The sequence below is a fragment of the Diaphorina citri genome, unplaced genomic scaffold (assembly GCF_000475195.1).
Source record: "Diaphorina citri unplaced genomic scaffold, Diaci psyllid genome assembly version 1.1 scaffold26, whole genome shotgun sequence".
Taxonomy (NCBI): domain Eukaryota; kingdom Metazoa; phylum Arthropoda; class Insecta; order Hemiptera; family Psyllidae; genus Diaphorina; species Diaphorina citri.
Window position 1 is genome coordinate 228884 of NW_007377464.1, and position 21370 is coordinate 250253.

Consider the following 21370-nt stretch of genomic DNA (forward strand, 5'->3'; position numbering starts at 1 on the left):
GTTTTTTTTTTTTTTTTTAAAGAGGTTTGACAGAGGGAACTGTAACTGCTATGGTCTTATCGTCCCGAAATCGAAGAGAGAAGGAAGACAGGATAGGAGAAAGCCAGCCGTTCGGAGAACGAACATTATCCCATCAGGATAAAATCCGCCCCGGGCGGGAATCGAACCCGCGGCCTAGTTATTATTATTATTATTATTATTATTATTATTATTATTATTATTATTATTATTATTATTATTATTATTATTATTATTATAAGTACCTATATGCTAATAAGATAGGTGAGTACATTTTGTTTTTAATAAATTGAAGCTAAAGAAATTTGTTTGTCTAAAACTTAATATTGTTATTGTAAGTACTAACTTCTGTATCTTTAAATAGAGTGCCTCTACAAACTTTGTAGATGGCAGAACATTCCTAAGGCCAGCCAATGGCTCCTGATGTTTAATTTTGTGCAACAAGCAAATGAAAAACTGAACATAAATGGCTAGTCTACACCAGCCTCTCATGCTCAGACAATCAAAGAGACCTAGATCTATCAGACAGATGAAACACGTGTTGTGGAAAAAGCTTCTGAGTAGTCTTAGCTGGTCTGAAGTCAGAAGCTTTTTCTGACACACATGTTCCAACAGTCTGACATAGGTTGAAGTACCTGAGAATTTTTTTTTTAGATTTTGTACCAGAGTTGAGTCCAAAGTGTGACAACCCTCCTGAAAATAATTATTATAAGAATTTCAGTGAAGAAGGAGGACCAAGGTAGAAAATTGGGGTCAATATTGAAGACAGAATCAAGGTTAAGGAAAATTCTTAAATACAACCTTGATAATGGAGACCAATGGTGATGACTCGGATAATAATATTTAGCTTAGGTACCTCGTACATAGGTTTATTTATTTACTGTAAACATTAAACATGCAAGCATGCACTTTATCATAAAGTTCAAAGAAGATGTGTTTTGCTGATGCAGAGTTTGTAGTTTGTTTCTTACCTCTGTCCGATGAATCCATTGTGTCTCTCGCTGGCTCTTGCCCTCGGTAAGGTTTTTAATCTTGATGCTGGTTAATCCAATGGGAACATTACACTTTAACACAGATTATTCACTTATTTTAATTCATTGAAGTTAAATATACTCCAGAGTCTGAGTGAGCAGTACAACACACTCTACCGAAGTCGAGGAACCCGATTCAAGGTCGAGAAATTGGGTCAATGGTCAGACACAAGAAACAGAAACACTGGAGTTTAACAAAAACACGACCTCCTTCGCGATTCAACGATTTTCAAGGGCTTCTTTCGATTTGAGACTTCTGATTATTAGATTCAGGAATAACGTAAATGATAACTAATCATTAAAAAACACGGATATTTAATTTATAATCAAGAAATTTTAGGAGCAAATCTTCAAATTCAAATTACCTATTCAAAACTAGGTGAGAAAAATCTCAAGCTCAAGACTTCAAAACAAAAATCCTATCCTACACGTATTTTTGTTTCGAATTTTCACCACCGAGTGCAGCACTGTACGGGCAGATTTTTTTTTTTTGTTACTTCCCCTTTTTGTTGCGAAAACTTTTTTGAATGCTCCAAACAAAATACGTAGCGGGAAAATTTGAATGTTTGTCTTTTATCCGTTTTTGAATTTTGTCCAAATTTTTCATTACTTGTGATGTGATAAGAGAATAGACTGATAAGAGCTTACCTTTTATCAAGGTTACCTACTCATTATTTTCCAAGTTCTAACCGTGGATGTGAATATCAATTGTCACTATCACCAGATGATCACTTTAATAACATAGTGCAGATTTCCGAGAGACTAGTTACTCCAACTTTGCTATCAGTGGATATTCATAAAGTTATCCAACCCCAGGAATATCTGTTATCAAGATAGCTTTAAAACTTGTGAACTTCAATCTTCTCCAAATTGTTTGTGCACAGCAATCAAAAATCAAGACTTTGGAATCATTTGAACTGAAAGCAAATTTCTGATGGCTCAAAAAAACAATTCTCACACAATGATGAAGAAAGTGTTGGTGGTGGTTCACTCAGAAGAGATGAGATGCTTGATCTTCTGAAAATGGTCCCCTGCTTTTGGTAACACCTTCACAACATTCCATGACAGTATTGGTTTGCTTTACACTGTATTTTTCCTCCTTACTTTATAGTTTATTTTCTTGTGAATAGTTTGTGTAAAAATTCTAGTAAATACCTACTTTAAAATGATCAGACTGACAAAAAGAAACAAATTATATGGAGGGCTATTGCTGTTCTTTCTTTTGTATACCTTTGGAGTATTCACTCATTTGTTTGAGCAGAATTACTATGAAAGCTTTCAATACCCACTAGATATGAATTTAACAGCTTGTGTTGAGGGCTATAAACATGATCAACCATGTAGCACTCGACCAATCAATAACTATAATTATCCTTTTATATCAAAATGTGAACAAAAATGTGCTGCATATAATGAAAAAGAACAAATTAGAGTGGTCTATATTGTAAAGTCAGCCCTCAGGCATTTTGAAAGAAGATTGGCCATCAGGCAATCATGGGGCTATGAGAAACGGTTCTCAGATGTCCCCATTGTCACTGTGTTTATACTAGGTTATGATCCTGATAATGAAGGCTTGCAAATAGAAATAGCAGAAGAAAGTGAAAGGTACAATGATATTGTTCAGGCAAAGTTTATTGATTCCTATTTCAATAATACAATAAAAACCATGATGGGTTTCAAGTGGGCAGCTAACTATTGTAAGCATTCAAAGTTCTATTTTTTTGCCGATGATGATTTCTATGTGAGCACTAGGAATGTGTTGAGGTTCCTAAGGAATCCTCTTCAATATCCACAATACCTAGAGCTACCAATAGAGACTATTCAGAGCAAGAGTAACATAATGGACTACGAGTTACCTTCCGATGTCAAACTATTCTCTGGGTTTGTATTTGTCTCGTCACCTCACAGACATTACACAAGCAAATGGTATATTTCTCTCCAAGAGTATCCATATCACTTGTGGCCACCTTATGTAACAGCCGGATCTTATGTTGTTTCTCGGGAAGTTCTGTTAGATTTCTATTTTGCATCTCATTTTACAAAACACTTCAGATTTGATGATATTTACTTGGGTATTTTGGCAAAGAAAACAAACACAGAACCTTTCCACTGTGGAGAGTTTTACTTCTATAAGAAAGATTATTCATTGCATAATTACCAGTATGTCATTGCTTCTCATGGATATGGAAACCATGATGAACTATTGAGGGTATGGAATGAACAGAGGGGTATAGGTAATGCCTAGGTGTTGGTGATCCTAATTCATAGTGGGGAAAAATATTCAAGACAACACTTGAGGGTATATTAATACTAGAAGTGCTTCCTCTAACAATATATCGATATCAATACCTATTGTGAATTTGGAGCTTAATGAAAACTTAAGACTGTGTTAAGTACAAGTTAAGTGTATTATAAATTGATGTTTTGTGACTCTCTGTTTGTACCTACATATTTTTGTTAAAGTAAATTTGGTACCTTGGTACATATGTATTTGCAATAGGTACTCTTACAAATTAAGTTTCTGCACCTGAAAAATTAAGTTTCTGCACCTGAAACTTAATTTGTCTGGATTTTCCTTCTTTTGTGATTTCCAAATAAAACTAAATCCTTCCCTTTATTATTTTTCGGAAAAAAAAAGATAGAGAAGGAAAAATCCATGTTTTATTTTCTGGTATTCACTTATTTATTTCAATGTCTATTTACAATAGTATTAAAAACCGATGGCAAAACAAAAAGTAGAGACTAAGCTGCAAAATAAAAGAGCTGGGGTTGATGAATCTCAAGTTATTGGCTCGCAAAGCAAGGTAACATTAAATTTTTTAACCTCTCACTGTAAGGTTGTGGTTATGTACTGGGTTGAGATGAGATAGGACGAGTTGAGACAGGACATTGTTTCTACAGTTTTGCATTGGAGTGGTAACTTAAAGCAAGGTTAACGTGGAAGTGTTAGGTATTTTTTCTAACCCTCTGTCCCAGCGGCCATGTTTAATATTTATTTTTGTTTGCTTTGTAATTTGCTTGTTTGTAATATCTAATATAAATGAAAAGTATAATATAAACGTGCAAACTCGAGATATACTTACAAAGGTACGAATGAGGTTTCAGCTCCATGGTTGTCCTTTTTCTTCAACTGAACATATTTATGTAGAAGTGTATAATGGCGCTTTTCAACTTTTCATATAGTTTTCACCTCAGTTGATATTAAATTAGGTAACTTTAGTAGAATGTAACTGGATGTAACTAACACCACAGTTTGTTGTCACATAGAAAACTTGGTAGGTACTACACATACTATTTTATAGACAACATACCTATATAGAGGTACACTCTTCACACTTTTGCTAACAAAAGCCCCCGTGCAAAAATGTGGAACTATAAACAACGTATAATATGAGGCAACTTTGTTTAGCCTTTTCAGTACTGTTGAGTCTCTAGGCGTGATGTTGATGAATATGTAGACAAATGTAGAAATGAAAAATGTGCAGGGACGTACTCATTTATCTATTGCAAAATAAATGAAAAAAAAACCCCTGTAGCATTTACATAATACCTATGTGTGTTCATTTTCATATTCACAATACATCATAATTTCAGGCACACGGTAGGAATTTCAGCACAGTGTGAAAACTAAACTACTGTTGATTCAACCTCGAGAGGACAATAAATTTAAGAAATGGTAACAATCCCATGGAATTGTACTGGAACACCATTCTTCGTCCTTGAGAAGTAAGGGATGCTCCGACAAGAGCATCTCAGCTGTTTTTTCCCCCCTTCAAATACATATCACAGAATGAAAGGTATTGGAAAAAGCACAACTTTATCTCTGGTGAGAATATAATGTTGCTGAGAAGAAACAAAACGATCGTAAAGTAGCAGTCGACTATGCTGTTTCATCTATACTTATTACATGTACAGTGTACACCAAGCATTCTCAAAATGGCCCGCCAAGCTTTCCTGTTGAAGATGACAAAAAGTCATATTCTGACAGGGTATTGTTTTAGTCATTCTTGCTTGGGGCGTTTAGTTGTTGAAAATATTCGCGACATTCTGCGATTATGCTATTGTTTTTTTTTGTCTTTCATAGAAAAAAGAAAGTAATTATTGTTCTGGAACACCGATATTAGTATATCAACGACTGTCTAATAGGAGCTACAATGCTCGGAACATCTTTACAACGTGTTGTAATTTGTCAAGTGTGCAGTTTAACACATTGAGTGTCGTGTCTCTCATATCTAAGACAGAGACGGTGATGTTTACTTTTTTGTCTTTGAAAATGTGACCTTTCAAATCGTGGCCTGAGGGTAAATACACAAAAAAATTTACTTGGCAATCAATGTGTTAAAACGGAATGATGGAATCCCCTGTATTAGAAGGTAGCAAGGTATAGGTAGGTACTGTATTTGTTTTGTACTAGATAATAAATATAAATTTTATTATTTAAAAATATTCAGTATAGATATTTGGACGTATGTATATGTATATTTACGAAATCCTCCTCAATCTCAATGATGTTATAGATTTACTTATAAATGTGTAGTACGTAGCATAAAAATAGCGAGAAAAATAGTTACTCTAGCGTGATGATATTTGCATACCTACATTTATTATTCAAATATTACCCATGAATTCCATACATAATATACTCACCTACACTAAATAGGTACTCTCCATATAGGTAAGTGCAATTTGTTAAATGAAATTTTTTTTCATGTCACATAGATACTATTGGAATAACTAGAGTTCTAGGTATTCTGTTTGCATTATGTATTAAAAACATTACGTATTCGGGGAAACAAGATGAGAAGAATTATTGATATTATGAATAGATCAGTTGCGCTTACTTGGGTCATGTTTCAAAGTCATAGAGCAGAAAAAATGAGGACCAACGGAATTTTCCTTTTTCTTGTCAAGACACTCTCCTGCTAAACATTAGGATATGGGTTCAATCCCAGCCGAGGTATGGAACATTATTCTTATTTGATAATTTGACTACAATAGTAGTAGCCTACTGTCAGAATAAAGACTATTTTTTAGCCACATCCAACCAGTATAAATGAGCAGTATAGGTAAGTATTAGTTGCCACTTACCTCTGATGAGAAAATTTTTGACATGAACTGAGAAAACATTATTGATGTGCCTTCTGTGGTGTCCGAAGCAACTTGGACAAAGCTAGAAGTTGTGTACCACCCTATTCACGCTACTCTGGTTTAGCAATGTAACAATCTGTAAAAGAGAAAAGATGAGAATGTGACATAAGCAATAGTAAGTAAAACTAGCTGTAGACACCCTGGTGTTGGGATTGATGGTCTTGGTGTGGGGGTCGATGGTCAAGGCCAGCCAATCACTATCAGGTACATCTGACACCTGATGAGCACACTCACTATCAGGTAGACCTAACACCTGTCAGGGTACTTGTGCAGAAGTCACATCCATGGAATATTGCTACCAAAAGAACTGGCACAAACGAGGAGTGACCAGTGTTATTATAGGGTTAGGTTAAAAGCAAGGAGTTTTCACAATTAGAGCAGTGATTAGTGTTATTATAGGGTAAGGTTAAATACAAAAAGGAGCTTTTCTTTTTCACGGACGTGACTTCTGTATAGTTACCCCTGTCAGGTCTACCTGATAGTGAGTGGCTGGTCTTAAGGGAGGTCTGTGTCCATCATTCCTTTACTACCTTTGCCTTGAATCAGCCTAGTTTTAGCTTGGAACTTGGAAGGTACCTCTGCCTACAAGTGCAAGGTCATTCCCATGGGGTTTTAAATTTATCCCGAATAGGTTGTTTATTTCAATAGCCTTTGAACCAAAGTTTTCAACAGAAGAACTTTACCCTTTTATTGTCCATTTCTATTTGTATTGGTACTAATGGTTCAGCACTACATACTAAATGACAACAAAATCTCCCTTCTTTAAGGTGATGGACAATAGTAAGGAGTATTCTCCTTTCTGTGAGATGATAGAAGGGCGTATAAGAGGTGATGAAAGGGAGTATTCTCCCTTTTAAGAGGTGATAAATTTTTAGCAATATTTTGTTGCCAGTAATATGAATCCTTACCCTGTTTTATCTTAGGTACCGAGAGAACTTCTAGAGATAATAAGCAGCTCAGGGCAACATTTATCAAGAGCACTAGCAGGAATATCAAAATATCACAGTGATCTCATCCTAAGCACAATATTATGACATCATTGGTACTTTACACCTGCAGCCTTCAGTCAGTAGGTAGATACTCAGAAATGAGGAATTAATTCCAACCAGGGGGGAAAAATGCGTTCTAGGAACTCGAATTTCGGTTTAAAAACACCTTCATCACCAGTAAACTAGCAAACAAGTTGACTTTGGGTACAAAAAAGACTTCAAAAGTTCAAAAACTTTGGATACCTAAGTACTTCGACTTTCGGAGTTTCGCAGTTTCGGCACTTTTTCTGCGAAATTTTTGAATGAAAAAAAAGATAAACAAAGATGAGCGTTTTATAACTCACCGTTGAGTGGAGCGTTTTGCGTTTGATAGCTCACCGTTTGAGTAGTGCCTTTTGCGTTCGAGAAACTCAACGTTTGAGTGCTGCGTTTTGCGTTTAAAAATCATTTTGAGATTTTTGAGTAGTGCGTTTTGCGTTTGAAAATTTATCAAGGCTGTGGTAGGTAGGTTTATAGATTGAGGAAAGGGAGAAATTTCAACAAATCAAACCCTTCAGCTTTCATATCCTAAAGCAGGTGTGCACAAACTGCGGCCCGCGAGTTCATTTCGATTTTTAAGAAAAAATCAAGATTTTTTTTTCTTCTTTTTTCAAAAATAAAAAATGTGTTCAGAGGAATTAAATTATTATTTCGAAAGATTGAAGATCAAATTTTTCAAAAATTTCGCCTGCGGCGCTCTACTTTGTTTTGCTCCTTATAGTGCTCAGCAGAGCTTCAATATGAAGAAAAAATGGGTAGAAGAGGATCTAAATAATTATAGGTAGCTCAAAAATTAATTATTGACACGCTTCAGGTATACATATACTTTATGAAAAAATTACCTACCTGCGGCACAGTAGATTTTGAACTTTGATCAGGCTGCATTTCTGAAAGGTGGAACAATTTTTTTAAAAAATTTTGCCTTTGGTGCTATATTTTCTTTCTGATTTTTTTGTGTTCAATTAGCAAAAAAAATATGTCAAAACTGACTAACTTCGGACACATTATTTGTCATTCTGATCCTTGAAAAGCGCAAGTTTTCCTGAAAGATGGATACTTGTGCTCCAAAATTTCTTCGGACAAAAACCGCGTGTTTCGTAACGTAAAAATCGGACATAAAACAAGATAAATTTTTTTCGAGCTTGAAAAACCACATCAAATCTGAACTTTGGAAATCGGAAATCAGGTCTATTCGGATCAAAATTTTGTACTCTGGCTCGTGGTTTTAACAAAAACAGTTTATCGATTAAAATGAAAAAGTTATGACTTAAAGAGTGACACAAGGTCAATTCATTTTTATTGTTCATAATATAACATTAAAAATACAACATTTCAATGAATACAATAGATCAGTTGCGCTTACTTGGGTGGTGTTTCAAAGTCATAGAGCAGGAAAAATGAGGACCAACGGAATTTTTCTTTTCCTTTTTCGATTGATTTTTGGTTGCTTCACGAACCGTTACGCCACACCTATGATACAACTCCATCCCTAGGCAATTCAACCGCCAGTGTGGACTCCGTCATGGACCTGTTAAACAAATTAGAACTATTCCACCGCATATAGTATAATGTGGACTACGGCGCGAACGACCCAATAAGGGTTAAAGCGCCCAATAGGAAAAAAAAAGAAAGGAAAAAAAAAATATGTATGTATGTTGCAAATGTTGGGAGCTTTGACCATTAGGCCATTTTTCCTCTCGCATCCCAATATTTCCCTACAGTGTCATTGTTGGCTTCCAAGGTAGGACAGAAGTTTAGATACAAATTTTATGACCCCGCCGGGAATCGAACCTGGGTCTCCCGCGTGCAAGGCGAGCGCAGTGACCACTACACCATGGGAGCTGACAGAGACTGATGAATAACAAGACAGTTGCTGCTTACCCGACTGGATGGGTATGTTGCCATCAGTTCTGATCGAATAGGATTGACCGGGTGGTATCAGGATCACAGTAGCACGGGTCATTTTCGGCCCATAATGCCCCTGAAAAAACTGAGGGTCTACGCCTTCGTGAATAAACAAAATATATCGCACCCCTGACGGATAATTCTCGAACTTGTTTTCTACCTGAAGGATAGAAGAAAGTAGAAATTAATAATTTTATTATAGTAATAGTGCTGACTTATACTGTTTCTTTCCCAAGAGGTTTGATAGAAGGAGCTGTATCTGCTGAGGTAGGTATTATCGTCTCGAAAGGAGAAGAAATAATTACATATTTACAAAATATACACCTAAACAAACTGCCTCTAACAGGAAAGACAGGATAGGAGAAAGTCAGCCGACACGAGGAAGAATCTTGTCTGTTTAAGATGAAATTCGCCACGAGCGGGAAACAATCCCGTGACCTAGCGCTTACAAGGCAGATGCTCTACCCTCCAAGCTAAGGAGGTTAAAAAAGTTTAAACTCAAATTGTGGGTCCCAGCCATTTGCTGTGCTAAAAGAAAAAAAAAAGTTTATACAATTCGGCGATGGCGGAAATCGAATCTGAACCTAAAAGCTACCTCGGCAATTAATTGTTGAACTTACTTTCTGCCACTGACAGTTATCCTCAAAGTCCGTATGATGAATGTGATAGGCAAGCAACTTCTTAGCCTTGTTCAGGAGAGCTACTTTCAAGTCGTACCATCCGCCACAGTCAGAACGTAAACGAAACCTGCAAAATAGAAGAAAAGAACACACTATTAGTAGGCGTCTACTTGAAACGGAGAACCGACCATCAACAATAGCCTAGTACCAACCCAAGAAAAAATAAAGAGTTGTCTTCTACCTCACACATTCTTCTTTAACACCCGTATTTATGAACAAGTTCTTCAGATCGTTCTGAGAATTTACTTGAGAAAAAACGTACTCAGAGGTGATCACGTTCTGAGCCGGTTCAAAATAGAATGGTATTTATAAACAAATCCGATAAGGGGTAAGACCGGTTTTACCTAAGATGATGCTAAGCGTGTGGTACGCGTTGGCAACACTGTAATTTTACCCGAGATTTGTCAAAACAAGTATTTTCATTTGGAATGATAGCATGTTGCATGCACTAGTTCCCCACGGATCACTGAAGTTAGGTAACGTTGCGCGTGGTTAGTACCTGGATGGTGACCATCTGACCCCTATACCTACCTAGTACCTACCTTGAATTTTTGGTCATTTATCATTTGATTTTGAGTTCTAACTAGGTGCGTTTTTCTTTTATTTCTTTTCATAAAGTTTGTTTTTTCTTTAAATATTATAGATGAATATAATCAATTTTTGTTTCACTATCGTGAAAATGAGTACCTACAACTTGGCTCGGGCTCCCAAGAGATACTTGCGAGATCCAGGAGAATACATGATTATTTTATTTATATTATTTTCCTTATTTTATCAAAATAAACATTAAAGAAATAATAAATTAAAATTGTTTTTTAATAGGTAATCGTAAATATTTAAAAAATAAATTCAGATAAAAATAATTAATATTTTTTTCATCAGGACAATTACGATTAAAAAGGATTTTAAGTAAATTGGTGAGCTTTGGATGTACTCCTGCTACGATAGAGTCAACATCTATCTTGGTATCTTGCTCTGAAGATGATGTCCTGAGTGACATCGAAAGCTCACCAATTTAAATAAAATCCTTTTTAATCGTAATTATTATTGTCCTATCTATCTTGCTCTGAAGATGATGTCCTGAGTGACATCGAAAGCTCACCAATTTAAATAAAATCCTTTTTAATCGTAATTATTATTGGAATAAAATCCTTTTTTATTTTAATTTATTATGGTGCGTAATAAAATCCTTTTTAATCGTAATTATTATAAAATCCTTTTTTATTTTAATTTATTATGGTGCGTAATAACATCCTTTTTAATCGTAATTATTATTGTCCTGATGAAAATATTAATTACTTTTATCTGACTTTAATTTTCAAATAATAGAATGTTGAGTAAAAAAAAAAAAAAATCTCAAAACAGCTAAACTCACACAAATCACCGGTTTTTATTTTTATTTATTCATTTCATTTTTGTTTACAAAATATACGTGCAGTTTTTCGATGCGCATGAAATTTAAAACTGATTCTGATTGGTTGAAAATAATGAAAAAAATAATATTTAAAAATAAAATGAAAATTTGATATTGTTCTTTTGATATTAAGTTGTTGTTCTTTTGACATCTTCATTTGACATACCTATCTTTAATTTTTTTTCTTTTTACTCTGGCAATGCCGCCACTGGTCGCTAATCGATTAAAGTAGCCTACTCAATTATTCTCACGAGGCTGAGTGCACCCCGAAATCAAAGCACAGAGCCGAAAAAACTTCGAATCCGCCGAGAATGGAACCCGGGACCTCCGGAGTGCAAGCCTAGTATGATACCCACTCGGCCATGGAGGCTTACTGAACAGCTAATCATGCCTTCTCCTCTCTTCTCTCTCCCTTTCTTCCCTTTCCATTCTCTCCCTTTCTTCCCTCTCCATTTTCTCCCTTTCTCCTATCTTCTCTCTTCTTTTCTTCCCTTTCCATTCTCTCCCCTCCTTCACTCTCCTCTTCCATATCTTCAATCCTTCTCCTCTCTTCTCTCTCCTCTCTTACCATTTCCTGTCTCTCCTCTTCTTTGTATTCAATCCTTCTCCTCTCTTCTCTCTCCCTTTCTTCCCTCTCCATTCTCATCTGTCTCTCCTCTTCTTCGTATTCCTCCCTCCTCCTCTCTTCCCTCTCCATTCTCTTCCCTTCCCGTTCTCTCCATCTCTTCCTCCCTTCTCCTCTCTTCTTCGTATTCAATCCTTCTCCTCTCTTCTCTCTCCCTCTCTTCCCTTTCCATTCTCTCCATCTCTTCCCGCTCTTCCTCCTCCTCCTCCTCCTCCTCTTCCTCCCATCTCCTCTCTTCTTCCTCTTCTTCTTCAATCCTTCTCCTCTCTTCTCTCTCCCATTCTTCCCTCTCCAGTCTCTCCATTATCTCCAGTTCTTGGTACCGCATGAATCCGGGCTCGAGTTGGTCCTGTCTCATTAGTTCGAGATCGACGCCCTCGGCACTCGGCGAGGTGTAGTCTGCAACATAGAAGAGAGATATTTGTTTATTTTTCTTTTAGTTAGGTATTTATTTATTTGACATAAATATTTTTAGGGCCGAATGCACAGTCGTTCCTAAATGATTTAGGTTCCCTTTTTCCTTAAGATTTCCTATTTCCTTAAGGTATCCATTTTCCTATGTTGTTTATTTTCTTCTGCTTAAAAACTAATGGCGGCTGTTTGCCATAGGCCACTTTCGATTTTTCGCCTATCAATTTGTTCAAAAAAGGTTTTCCTGTTACTAACAACTTCATTTTATGATCAATTAATTAAGAAAAAATACGAGAAAAATTAATTTTCCTCTTGCCCAAATCGATCCATTGTTGTTTAGAACATCGCCTGTACGATGTCACAAAACAGGATTCTTTGTTAGTTGATGAGGTGGCTTTATTAGAATCCTTGGTGTCTGAAATAAAGAAAATTGGAAGTTGCAAAGATGAGAATGTTGAGGTGGATTTTTTTTTTTAATCAAATACTTTCATAATACTTATTTATTATTACATCTATAGATCTCTGAGTCTCTTTAATTATATTATAAAACTTTTGTATTTGTAATATTGTAATTGTATCCAATTTGAAAATAAAATCCATACAATAAATAAATAACTATTACATCAAGCTCAGAACTGAAAATACATATAACATAATAGAAGAAAAACAAAAAAGTATGCTTATGATTCCAGCTCATTAATGAAGTACCTAATGGATGTGCGAACTAACAAGGAAGGACAGAGTGAGAGACGAGAAGATCAGAGAAACTGTGAAAGTAGGGCCATTAGGAAGGAAAATACAAGAGAATAGACTACGATGGACATGTGGAGAGGAGAGACGATAGTTACACAGGTAATAAAGTCTGACAGAAAGCTGAACTGGAACAAACAAGTGGAAACCTCCTCTGAAAAAGCCACAAATAGACTGAAAATTTTGAAGAGACTTGCTGGAACCAAATGGGGGAGTTCCCGAAGAACATTAAATACAACATATACATTTTAAACCTACACTGACATACTGTAGTGAAGTCATGCTCACAGCAAATGACAAAAACAAAGAAACCCTAGAGAAGGTACAAAATGAAGCCCTAAGATTAATAACAGGAGCGGTGAAGACTACACCTATAAATGCCATGTATGCTCTAACTAATACTAATCCTATCAAAAGCATCATTGAAGAACAAGCCATGATACATATACAATATGAAAAGATGATTCGATTACCAAACAACTCAACATGGAATAGGTAAATATGAAGTCCAACCAACCATATTAAAAACTCAACCTGGCTTTGTTCAAAAAATCTTGAAAGTCAGAGAAGAATACAAAATAACAGAGGGCAAAGAACTGGAGATATTATAGGGCAACCCTCTCGAATCCTTCGAAATCGAACACTCAACATCCCTCGGCATAGAGTTCAGGAAAGAAGATGTGGCACCCTCACTGTGGACTCGATGGGAACGAAAGAGCAGATTTCTTAGCTAAAAAAGGAACCCAAATCCAAATTCCACAAACAAAAGACCTATCCTTTGAGACAGTTAAAAGATTAGTAAAAAAAAACAACTCTAATTCAAAATATAGGAAATGGTTAAAAGAAGAAGGATCTGGAAAAAAATGGGAACCTTTGATAAAAAAGCCAGATATCATACCTGATCTACCTAGGAAAGCATCGGTAGCAAAATTCCGATTATTTTGACAGGACATGACTGCTTGTCAGAGCACCTCCACAAAATTGGCTGTGCTGACTCCCCAATATGCTCACAGCAATCACCCATGAATGCAGCACACTTAATTACTTGCCCTGCCGTGGAAGCCAGCAATGATATTGTAGGAAAATATTGGGACACGCGTAGGAAAATGACATAATAATTAATTCCTTTTCCTTTGCATTAGTGAACAACAACAACAACAGTTTTGGTAGAAGCGCTACCACGCCAATTGGTGGTTAAACTCCCTCAATATTTTCCTTTAAGAGGGGAAATGAGCTTTGGAAGAGGGGGAATCGTCTCAGTTTCTGAAAGGTAAAAACGCGTATATTTTTGAGTTTTGATAGAGGGAAAACTGTAACTAGAAACCCAAGAGAAAAAGGAGACAGAATAGGCGAAAGCCAGCCGTTCCGAGAACGAACTTTGTTTTTTTTTTCTTCTTCTTCTTCTTTTTGCCTTTTCCTGTACAGTCGTCAGCCTCTCAATCAACCCTAACCAGTGTGATTGCTTTGGGCTGACATTTGGTTTTGGATACAAGAAAGAACCTTGCCTGTTTAGGATAAAATCTACTGCGGGAATCGAACCCGTGATCTAGCGCTTACAAGGCAGACGCGCTACCCTCTGTACTTACTTTTTGTCCAATAGTTGGGCACAGTATCATCGGGAAGAGGCTGTAACTCTTGAGACACACCCAATGATGGCGTTTCCACTGTCCATCCATTTCCTCCATTATTTAAAATCTCCCATGAATTGAACTTGTCTGAAAAACAACATGCCACAAAGACATTAAATTTACTAATACATAATGGCATTTTTTTTTTTTTTTTAAGTTGAACTTGATTTAAGTAAAAGGAAAAAAGCAAAATACCTACCTACATAGAAAAAAAAAAAGATAAACAGTGACCACCATTGTTGAAGAGCTTCACAGCGGCACCCCTTGACTTATTTCAATCGACCTGAAACGTAGGGGCCTCTAGCATCTACAAGGTCCCCAAGCTAGTCCAGGGCCTTTAGAAGGGGCCCCGGGAGTCTTAAAGGTCAATAAAAGCCATATGAAACTAAAAGCCATCTATCTAGAACGAATTTATTCGGAAGAAAATGTCTATTTTAGTTGATATCGTAAATAAAAATTGGAAAAATAAAATTATATAACCTAGTCAGTACAAGATTAGAATCAAACATTAACTTACCCACTGTCATAATTTTGGTCAATTAAACATGCTAGTCGGAAAGATGGAAAAAAAAAATAGTTAAAGGCACTTGAGTTGAGCATACTAAGGTACAAGAACCACTAACCTTCAGCTTCGAAGTCCAGCGCACTAATCACTACACCATTGAGGTTGATATAAAAAAGTAGTTCAGTGATCATGATCAGTGAATTGAAGAACAAAGAATATACGACCCCTTCGTTAGGTTCTAACCCCCTGGGCCACAAAGTGAGTTTAAACTCGGTTTAACTCTCGGATTAAACAATCTGATTAGTTGATTTAAAAAAAAAAATCCAAATAGATCAGTTGCGCTTACTTGGGTGATGTTTCAAAGTCATAGAGCAGGAAAAATGAGGACCAACAGAATGTTTCTTTTTCTTCTACGACTTCTAGATGACTTGCTACGTGTTACCTCAGTGCAAAACGTGCCTAAGGTTATAGACAATAGTAAGAAGTACATATTCTCCTTTCTGTGTATTCTCCCTTGTATGAGGTGATAAATTTCTAGCAATATTTCATTGTCAGTAGGTAATACTGAACTATTACCCTTTTATTTTACCGAGAGAACTTCTAGGGATTATCGGCAGCTCAGGGCAAAATTTATCAAGAGCAAGAGCACTAGCACTAGCAGGAAATTCCTGCCAGGAATGTCACAGTGATCTCATCCTAAGCACAATATTATGACATCATTGGTAGGTACCTACCTACTTTACACCTGCAGCCTTTAGTAGGTACCTAAGTACTCAGAAATGAGGAATTAATTTCAACAAGGGGAAAAATGGGTTCTAGGAACTCGAATTTTGTTTTAAAAACACCTTTATCTTATCACCAGTAAACTAGCAAACAGTTGACTGTTGACTTTGAGTTAAAAAATAAAAAAAAAAAGACTTCAAAAGTTCAAAATTTTAAAAACTTAAAACTTTGGTTTGGATAAACGGATAGGTACTTCAGCAAATCAGCCCTAAGATTTTGCGTTTTGCGTTTGATAACTCACCGTTTGAGCAGTACGTTTTGCGTTTGATACCTCACCGTTTGAATAGTGCGTTTTGCGTTTGAAAATCAACGTTTGAGTGGTGCGTTTTACGTGAAAATCATCATTTTGAGATTTTTGAGTAGTGCGTTTTGCGTTTGAAAATTTATCAAGGCTGTGGTAGGTAGGTACTGAATCTACCATCAATAGGTAGATAGGTAGCCTATAAATCAATTTTTTTTTTTTTTTTTTGAAAAGTAAGAGCAGACTGTCCAAAGGATATACCTACCTGCCAGCCAGCTACCAGGTGGCGGGTGCGATTCCCGCCCGGGGCGAACTTTATCCTAAACAAATAAGGTTCGTTCTCGGAACGGCTGGTTTTCTCAAATCGCCTTTCTTCCTTCTCTCTTGGATTTCGGGACGATAAGACCCTAGCAGTTACAGTTCTCTCTATCAACCTAAGAACTTTTTTTTATTAACATTTATTATAGTGTAATCTAAGAACTAAATAAAAACATTACGAGTAAATTTATAAGTAACTAACTGGTTTCTTAATGGGTGGAACTATAAAATTTAATAAAAATTACAACTTCTCATTAAATGATAGAATTACAGTATCTACTAAAACTACCTGAATAAGTCTAAATTTTACGTAATATAAGAACCTATGAAAAAAAGATATTTTCGTAGGTACCTACTAACCTATGCCCAGCCATTCACGCTCAGACGGTCTGACAGACCTAGACAGTCCTAGGTCTGTCAGACCTTCTGAACGTGCGTGGAGGAAAAAGCTTCAGACCGCGGTCTCTCGAACGGCCTGAGAGACCTGTGCCCTAAATCACCAAAGTATGGAAAAGTATCTTACAAGTGTAATAGTCAGCTCCCATGGCGTAGTGGTCACTGCGCTCGCCTTGCACGCGGGAGACCCGGGTTCGATTCCCGGCGGGGTCAAGAAATGTGTATCATGCAAATGATTGATTCCGTGACTGGCCGTTACGGGGCCCACTCAGCCTCGTGAGGAAAATGAGTAGCTATGTAATATAAATGCGCATAGCGACCGGTGCCAGCATGGTAGGTAATTGGGAGCTGGATTATTGCGATATATGTATTTGGAAAAATCCTACAATGCTGCAGTGAGCACCAAAGTTGTGATATAGTAACACAAAGAAAAGACATTTATTTTATTATTTATTTTTACAAGTGTAATAGCCAATGGAAAAGCAGAATTTTGAATTTGGACGAATCATATCAAAATATGGAATTGTAAATACTTTTCCATACTTTGGTGATTTAGGGCACTGGGGCTCAAGCTTTTACCGCCACACACGTCCCGTCGGTCTGACAGACCCAGGATTGTCTAGGTTTGTCATACGGTCTGAGCGCGAGTGGTAGGCATAAGGGGATAATAGGTACGTGAAAAGTTATACGATATTTCAGTACGTACCTACGTTACGGTTAGGGCCTGTACCCAATTGTCGTTCGGGAAAAAATCGTGTCGTGTATACTGCCGTGCTAAGCGAAAACGCCGTATGTCGAAAGAATCGATTTTTGGTTTTTGGTGCCAAATGGTTCCTATGATCCTAAATTTTGAACCTCTCTTTTTTTTTTTTTTTTTTTTTTTTTTTTTTTTTTTTCTCTCCAAACTAGGGTTACTGGATTCGTTTTTGGTATTTACGAAATAAATCATTCGCATACCACCAGAAATGCTTTCGTGTACAAAAAATTATAATAATGCTGAAAAAAAACCTCCTTACCTGTATTCGGCCGTCGCGAGCCGCAGCTCCGGCCTCGGTGATGGTGCCATACGGCGTTTTCGCTTAGCACGGCACTATAGTGGGAACACTCTAATTTAAATTACATTGCCTACAGGACATTCGGGAAAAAAAAAAATCGGAACGGACTTTTATAGTATACATTATTATTTATGCCTGTACAAAAAGATAAATAACTCAATAGATTTAGAAAAAGATATAACTTAAGTCTAATAAACAAACAAGAAAAAGGTATTACATAGTCGAGCTACGTACCTATCTACACAAAATATGTATTATGTACAGGCTTACCACATAGTACCTACATACGTAAAGGGTAGTTATTCTAATAACTATAATATTATTATTTTACATCTAACTACCTACTTTTTTTCTGACATACCATACCAAATGTAAAATTTCATTTTCCACAAAATTACGGACTGGTTACTTCGGTATGAGGAGGTTATAAAAGACAAGAGACAAGAATCTAAATCTGATCTCGCTGTAAGAATGGAGATATAAACATGTTTTTTTTTTTTTTTTTTTTTCCAAATAATTTTTAACTACATACCTAGATATAAAATCCGTTTTACCCAAAAATGGCCTGAGAGGTGGCTGGGTCTTTCCTGCTTAAAAACCAGCCGTATGGCAACGCTAGGCGTCAATAGGTTGAAAATTTGCCCATTGTCAATTTCTTTCGACGTGATTTTACTTGCATTGGGCCATGGAAAAAAAGAAAGGGGAGGAAAAGGAAGGAAAGGAAGAGAAGGAAAAGGGAAATAAGAAGACCAACAAGAAGAAAAACACGAAGAAGAAAAAGGGAGGGGAAAAAGTTAAAAAAAAAAGAAGAAAATAAAAGAACAGGGGAAAAGAGATATTCAGATTTGTCATCGCGTTCCTAGCAGAAGTTCAAACGGGCCCCGCCCCATTGTAGTGCGTCTCCTTAACTCAAAAACTCGAGGTATTGTACTTTGGGGAATAGCCCATTTTTTCCATTACAAAGATACGATTATCTCAAGAACCGCTCGCTTTACGACTAAAACTTATGAATAGTAAATATTTAGAATAAAATTTCCTTCAAATTGACATATAAATGAAATTTGTACCACTTGCGATGCTCGTGTAGTGGCGGAAAAACTGTGAAATTTCAGTGAAAAATTGTGAAATCTTCAAATTTTGAGGGCCCAGCGGCACCCCTTAGCTTGTTTTAATCGGCCTCAAAACAGTCAAAACATAGACTACCTTGATTCCTGCAAAGGCTCATCACTTTAGGGAGGTAGCGCTATCGAATTTCCGGCATTCATTTTTTTTAAATCCAGTCCAAATATGTCTTACGCCATCAAAAGGACAGGGAACAGGCTTTATTTACATTCAACGTAAAACTTGCCCCAAAGACCTTTGTGGCCTTTCTCAAAGGTCAAAAGCCCACAAAAAAAGTTTTCTTACGAAGTGGTTTTCAGTTTAGAGGCCAAGTCCACACCATAGGGCATTGGAATTTTTCGTGTACCTTTCAATGTAAATTTTGGCCCAGAGGCCTTTGCGGCCTTTCTTAAAGGCAGAAAGCCCACACAAATGTTTTCTTACGATACATATTTGGAATCAGGGCATCAAGCCGGATCAAATGGCGTTGGAATTTTTTGTGTACCTTTCAACATAACTTTTGGTCCAAAATGGCCTTTTTCAAAGGCTTCTTAAAGGCCAAAAGCCCACAAAAAAGTTTTCTTACAAAGTGGTTTTGAGTTTAGGGGCCAAGTGCACATCATATGGCGTTGGAATAATTTGTGTACCTTTCCACATAAATTTTGGCCCAATTTTGATTTTCCGGACAGCTGTAGCCGCTAAATGCCCCAAGGTGTAAGAAATGGGTTTTCTATTTGTTCTCAACTTTGTGTACCACATGCAATGGTCAAAAATTTTGTACCTTCCCACATGAGTTTTCCGTGGTCAGCTCCCGGTCTATTAAATAGTCAAGTCAACCCCATTTGAGTAAGTATATTAAAATAAATAGGTAATAAAATAAAAGAATTAAGCTTACCTTGTCCACATGGATTTTTCACAAGATTCCGATTAAACAGTGAGTTTGGAGACAACATCAAATACCACGTAGTCCACTCAATGTTCATTTTGTCTTCATTGGTTAATCCCCAAGTAATTCCTTCCAAGATAGCTCGCTCCTTCAGTACTTGGGTCTCAATGAGTGACTTCCATTTCTTACACACTCGACGGGAAGCAAGAAGAGTGCGGATTTCCATGTGCACAAGAATGACCTCGAGAACTTCATCGGGGAAGTAGACCCCATTCAGTTTGGATCCATTGAATGGGTCAATTTCTCCCGGAGAATGATTCTGAATATTTAGAAAGGACAGTTTAGAAGTTAGATGGGTAGGTATTTATTTTAATGAACTCTCTAAAACAAATAAACCCAATGATATGTAGGTACATGAAAAGATTTTTTGAAGTGTAGTATGTTCTCAAGTACCATCTATTTAACCTACATTTGGGGAGTAATGGTGGTTAAGCCATCACTATACTCTCCTGGATTTTACTTATATTAGCATTATCATCAATCGTAACTTACCCCTGATGAGAAAAATTTTGACATGAACTGAGAAAACATTTTTAATGTGCCTTTTGTGTGTATCCAAAGCAACTCGGACAGATCTCGGGTCTTGTGTAGGTATTACCCTACTCTGGTTAAACAACGTAACAATCTGTAAAAGAGATGAGAATGTGACATAAGCAATAAGTAAAACTAGCTGTAGACACCCTGGTGTTAGGATTGATGGTCTTGGTGTGGGGGTCAATGGTCTAAGGTCAGCCATTCACTATCAGGTACACCTGACAGGTACACCTGACAGATACACCTGATCAGGTATACCTGACACCTGATGAGCATACACATAATCAGATAGACCTGACAGGAGTGCTGAAAAGGTTTTAATATCAGGTATCCACACCTGATGAGCACACACACTATCAGGTAGACCTAACACCTGTCAGGTCTACCTAATAGTGAGTGGCTGGTCTATGTCCATCATTTTTTCACTCAGTTTTTCTTGAACCAGCCTACTTTGAGCTCGGAAGGTAATGCACCTGCCTATAAGTGCAAGGTCATTCCCATGGGGTGTTAAATTTATATCAAATAGATAAGGCCAATAATTTCATTGGCCTTTGAACAAAAGTTTTCAACAAAATAACTTTATCCTTTTATGGTCCATTTCTATTTTAAGTAAAATGGTTCAGCAAATCAGCATTACATACCTACTAAATGACAACAAAATCTCCCTTCTTTAAGGCGGCTTTCACACTGAGGTAACACATCGCAAGTAGCAAGTCGCAAGATGCTACATAGCATGCATCTTCAAAGACCAGACCATTATTTCAAATGAAACTTTCCTCACTGAGGATACATGTTGCTACTTGAACTTTGGAAACAAGTAAGTGTTACTTCAACACCAACAGTCTGGAGTTTT

At 36.7% G+C, this 21370-nt stretch overlaps 2 protein-coding genes and 1 long non-coding RNA gene across 5 annotated transcripts; 1 reads left to right on the forward strand and 2 right to left on the reverse strand.

Annotated features, from left to right (window-relative positions):
• Positions 1 to 1591: 1591 nt before the first annotated feature.
• LOC103510227 (beta-1,3-galactosyltransferase brn) lies at positions 1592 to 3713 on the forward strand. The gene has a single exon (XM_008474875.2). It carries the CDS (start codon positions 2215 to 2217, stop codon positions 3292 to 3294), a length of 1080 nt encoding a protein of 359 aa, XP_008473097.1. The 5' UTR covers positions 1592 to 2214; the 3' UTR covers positions 3295 to 3713.
• Positions 3714 to 6182: 2469 nt separating this feature from the next.
• On the reverse strand, positions 6183 to 7489 carry LOC113467870. Its single transcript, XR_003391806.1, has 2 exons — positions 7106 to 7489; positions 6183 to 6273 (listed from the first exon to the last, which is right to left on the reverse strand). It is a non-coding gene; the product is annotated as an uncharacterized LOC113467870 (long non-coding RNA).
• Positions 7490 to 9124: 1635 nt separating this feature from the next.
• LOC103510363 (F-box only protein 6) lies at positions 9125 to 21178 on the reverse strand. Of its 3 annotated transcripts, XR_003391845.1 has the most exons (6): positions 21159 to 21177; positions 20476 to 20608; positions 19933 to 20242; positions 14597 to 14725; positions 9751 to 9877; positions 9125 to 9290 (listed from the first exon to the last, which is right to left on the reverse strand). XR_003391845.1 is itself a non-coding variant. In XM_026824466.1 (5 exons), the coding sequence occupies exons 2-5, from the start codon at positions 20512 to 20514 to the stop codon at positions 9837 to 9839; spliced, it is 519 nt and encodes a 172-aa protein (XP_026680267.1). In that variant the 5' UTR covers positions 20515 to 20608; positions 21159 to 21178; the 3' UTR covers positions 9748 to 9836. The 3 variants fall into 3 exon arrangements, 2 of the variants coding, with proteins under 2 accessions (XP_026680267.1, XP_026680260.1); XM_026824466.1 differs by lacking the exon at positions 9125 to 9290 and having other exon boundaries at positions 9748 to 9877; positions 21159 to 21178; XM_026824459.1 differs by lacking the exons at positions 9125 to 9290; positions 9751 to 9877 and adding an exon at positions 14037 to 14273 and having other exon boundaries at positions 21159 to 21178.
• Positions 21179 to 21370: the final 192 nt, after the last annotated feature.